At 46.1% G+C, this 4380-nt stretch overlaps 1 protein-coding gene across 1 annotated transcript; it reads right to left on the bottom strand.

Annotated features, from left to right (window-relative positions):
* Positions 1-728: 728 nt before the first annotated feature.
* Positions 729-1382, bottom strand: LOC119291774 (cortical cell-delineating protein-like). The gene has a single exon (XM_037570583.1). The coding sequence runs from the start codon at positions 1342-1344 to the stop codon at positions 919-921; it is 426 nt and encodes a 141-aa protein (XP_037426480.1). The 5' UTR covers positions 1345-1382; the 3' UTR covers positions 729-918.
* Between the last annotated feature and the right edge of the window lie 2998 nt (positions 1383-4380).

The following is a 4380-nucleotide window of genomic DNA, read 5'->3' on the forward strand; positions in this document are numbered from 1 at the left end:
TGTGCAGTACTTATGGATGAGGGATCACCCATCTTTCCCTGACTTGATGTAGACTACATAAGTATGCCCAGAGATGTTTGGTATATCCATAAATATCTTCGTTGACTTACAACCCAATAGATGCCTCGAGATGTAACAGTTTGTGTACTCTTTGAAAGACACTGATTAAAAATAAAATTATTAAGTGTGCTGAGTATAAACATTTAATGTGCATAGTAAGATATGAGGTAAACAAAAAATTATTATTTTCAGGAATCTTCTCCTTGGCTATGACATGAGAGAAAATGTTGGCTTGACGGCTAGTCAGTTCTATGTGATTGCCCCATACGTAAAAAAGGCTGAAGTCTTGAGAACTCCTAAGATTTGGACCTACGTAAATAAAGTTAATGTTAGTAACAATTCAAAAAATGTTCTTTTGGCAAATGTTAAGAAATTTTTGGAGTGCATGCAAAAATTCATCACGAATTCATATTGATAGAAGGCGTGGCAAAAAAAAAAAAAAAGAAAAGAAATGGGATGCTCTCAAAATGGTACTGTCAAACACATTTTGGAGCTCTGTTTTTGTTTTTTTTAAACACCTAATTACACATTTGTTTTAGCGGCTCCGGCAGCAACGCGTGAGACATCATCAGTTCACAAAATGAAGAAACTACATTATGTGTGTGTGCACGCGCATCTATATATATCATACCCGTGCTTCAGAAAAATAATTATTTTGGGCAATTAACTAGAGTAATAATGATTGCACAGTGATGATATATATCAATACGAAGAGTACATGGTTGTTTGCCAAAAGTAACTGGTTACAAGGATTCAAATGTGGAAGTGGAACGGTTCCACAACTCACGAAAATAACAATGAAGTACGGATCGAAAGCAAATCTTAGTCGGCGCCCATACGTGCATCAGTACGCGTCCGTTAATGGCCTGGGCAAGTGAACTCGGACGGGCACGTCTTGCCGCAGTGGTTGAGGAGGAGGCTGATGTCCACAGGCACGTCGAGGTGGATGCCGAGGACGTTGGCCCTGACGGCGGTGCAGAGGCAGACGGCGGCGTCAAGGTCGACCAACCCCTGGAGCAGCGGGCAGCACTCGTCGCGCACCGAAACGTCGACCTTGAGGCTGAGCAGGCCGCCAAGAACGTTGGCGCACACCCGCAGCTTTAGCGCGTCGATAGAGCACTGCCCGCCGTGGCCGTGCGCTCCTCCTCCTTGGTACGGCGGCGGAACGACAACGGGCGGCGTCGGCACGACGACTGGAGGCTGGCAATAGGGTCCGCAGCCGTGCGCGGCGACGGAGGAGAGGACGATGCTCAGGGCGACGAAGATGGCAGCTTTGGATGTCATCGTGAGCGTGTGCTTGAGTGGGATAGCTAGTGCTTTGGGTTTGGGATGCATAAGAGCTTGGAGAGAGTGCTGTATTTATAGCCGGGGGATCGATGCGTGCATGCATAGGATCAAACTGTTTGGCGTAGTAGCTTAGATATGTATGCATGATCGTACGTGGCCATGTGCGATTCGATCGGCTTGGAGACTGCTAGGTTGTCATCCGGGTGTATCATTTGTTTCATACGGCAATATTTTAGCATGATCAGGGACTGATGGTTTTCGTATATTAATCCTGGAGATACGGCAACAAGTTGAGCAATACCCTTGCATGTTCATCCATGTTAGCCAACCTTGTCATGCCACACAACATATTTTAGAGTAAAAAGGACAAGATTATGCAAGCAAGTTGAGAAGTATTTAGCCATGCCGTGTGAGCGCTTGGACTTCGTTAGCGATGTGCGCGCGCCGCAGTGGACAAGGAAATACTAATCAGAAAATTTTAAAAATTGACTTCAGATTTTTAGGCACGATAAATCTAACATTTTTCGTGGCAATTTATATTGCGTGATTATGACAAATTTAGTTTGGCAAAGCGCGATAATTTTCTGATAAAAAAAATAAACTGGGTGCATTTATCATGCTCGTCAACTAAACTTATCATTCTTTAAGAACATTATTTGCCTTTAAAATGTTTGATTTACCATGGTAAAAAATCTGAAGTCAGGTTCGTAGTGGAGTCCATAATAATATGCATATGGGCGCACATAGCCACCGTACCGGAAGGTTAGCCGACATCGAGCGTTATGCTACATCCATGTGAGACCAATATTGAGCCAGCTAGAACCGTGTGTTCATCGTTGATAGTACCATCAGTGTGATGTGGGCTCTACAGGTACATGCTTTGATAGTCATCTGGATTGATTATCAAATGATAGAGATTAATCAGGTGCTAATCACTGTCGTTTCGATATGATACTAGTGAGAACTTTGGCTGATTTTCCTTTTTAAGGAAACGTTTTCATAGAATAAGCTAGTAGGCTTAATTTGTGTGTGTCCTAGCTAGGCCTCAAGTCAAGTACTCGGTGTGTCGGTCTATGAAACCTTAACAGTTTTTCTCTCTAATAAAACCAACCTTAACAGATTTTCTAATCCTAGCATGCTGCCTGCCTATATAGGTGTAATCTAATTACCATGTCAAAGCGAATAATCAAAAAGAGTGTGGCTAAGTCTCAGTCGACTATGACTTAACAAAGTCTCAATCAAGTGGCAGAACCTATAAAAAGAAGAAATAATTTTTTTGAAAGAAAACTTTACACGATCTCCACGTAAAATCTGACGAATATAACATCGACTGAGACTCTGTTAAATCTCAATTGACTGAGATTTAGCTATCTCGATCAAGGAAACTATATCTATATAGTCCCTGCTTTTATCTTATGAAATCTATTTCGGAGAAATAAAAATATACCATGTCTGTGGCGCGATGAGATTAACACGCTTTAAATTTTCCTTTAATTCCTTTTGTGGGAAACAATTTTTTTCCATGTTCCGGGCAAACTAAGAATGGGTCAACAAGAGCATGTGAAACGAAAGAGGCGATAGATTTGCGCGCATCATCAGGTTCATGGGCGCCGAACGGGAGCTAAATAATTGTCTTCCCGACCATGGCCATGCATGTCGGATTTCGGGATCCGGCAACCCGTGAAAGGTTCAAACTCTAGGGTGCGTGCGGAGATCTCAACCTGCTCAGCCTGCCTACTCGCGATCTCACTAGGCCTAGGGCATCGAGCTCAAAGAGACACAAAGACACATAGGTTTATACTGGTCCAGGCCACCATTGTGGTGTAATACCCTACTCCAGTGTGTGCGGTGGATTGCCTCGAGGGGCTATGGATGAACAAGTACAAAGGATGAACAAGCCACCGAAGGAGAGGTGTTCTTGAGCTGGTGCGGGGTGAGCTAACTCTCTTTAGATCTCGGTCCACTTCTATGGTAATGGCTAGTCCTATTTATAGTGGCCTTGGTCCTCTTCCCAAATATGAGCGGGAAGGGATTTCACAATGGCGGAATTTGAAAGGGGACAAGTAGTATAGTCTATCCTGACAAAGGTGGTCTTCGCCTGCGAAAAGCCTCTGGTCGTGATGCTGTGGTGGGCTCGCTAATGACCTCCATCCTGCCGTCCTGGCGGTCTTGGTCTCGTTGCACCAAAATGGCAACCTTTGGCTGATTCCTCGGGACTCTGCGCTTGTGGCTTGCCTCCCTTGCACCGAAGAGGAAACCTGCGCTCTGCGCCCACCTGGCGCCCGTCTGGCCTTGGTCGTCATGGCTCATGTCAGCTGAGCCTCGTGAGGTATCTTGTATAGAAGTCTCCGCCCCTCAGGAGCCCTCCGGAGGAGGCTGCTTCCTTCGGGGGTCTTGTCGTCGTCTGCCTCGCGAGGCTTGACCCCTCGCGAGGGTCTTGTCGTGTTGGTGTTGAAGCTGGGCTGTACCAGGCCGTCGATGGAGCCACGTGGCGGGCCGCAGGCAGGCAGGCCTGGATACCCCCATATCCAGGATGCCGACAGTAGCCTCCGGGCCCAAGGCGCGCTCGGACTTGGCTTCCAGGCGAAGCCAAGGGGCAAGTGCGAAGCGCCGCGGGCCCCAACCGCCTACGGCCTTGATGACGCGTGGCGACTGATGGGACGTGGGCGACTCCGCTTCCCCAAGCTGCCTCGACAACCGCTCAATTTGACTGGTCGATGCGGCATGCAGAAGGTCATGATGGCACGGGGTCGTGGAGGCCGGCGGTTGGCTGATACGTCAATTTTGCATCATGCTTTCATATTGATATTTATTGCATTATGGGCTTTTTACATGATATATCACAATACTTATGCCTATTCTCTCTTATTTTACAAGGTTTACATGAAGAGAGAGAATGCCGGCAGCTGGGATTCTGAGCTGGAAAAGGAGCAAATATTAGAGACCTATTCTGCACAGCTCCAAAAGTCCTGAAACTCCACGAAAGTCATTTTTGGAATTAATAAAAAATACTGGCGAAAGAATCAACGTCAG

Source organism: Triticum dicoccoides, chromosome 4B, assembly GCF_002162155.2.
Source record: "Triticum dicoccoides isolate Atlit2015 ecotype Zavitan chromosome 4B, WEW_v2.0, whole genome shotgun sequence".
NCBI lineage: Eukaryota > Viridiplantae > Streptophyta > Magnoliopsida > Poales > Poaceae > Triticum > Triticum dicoccoides.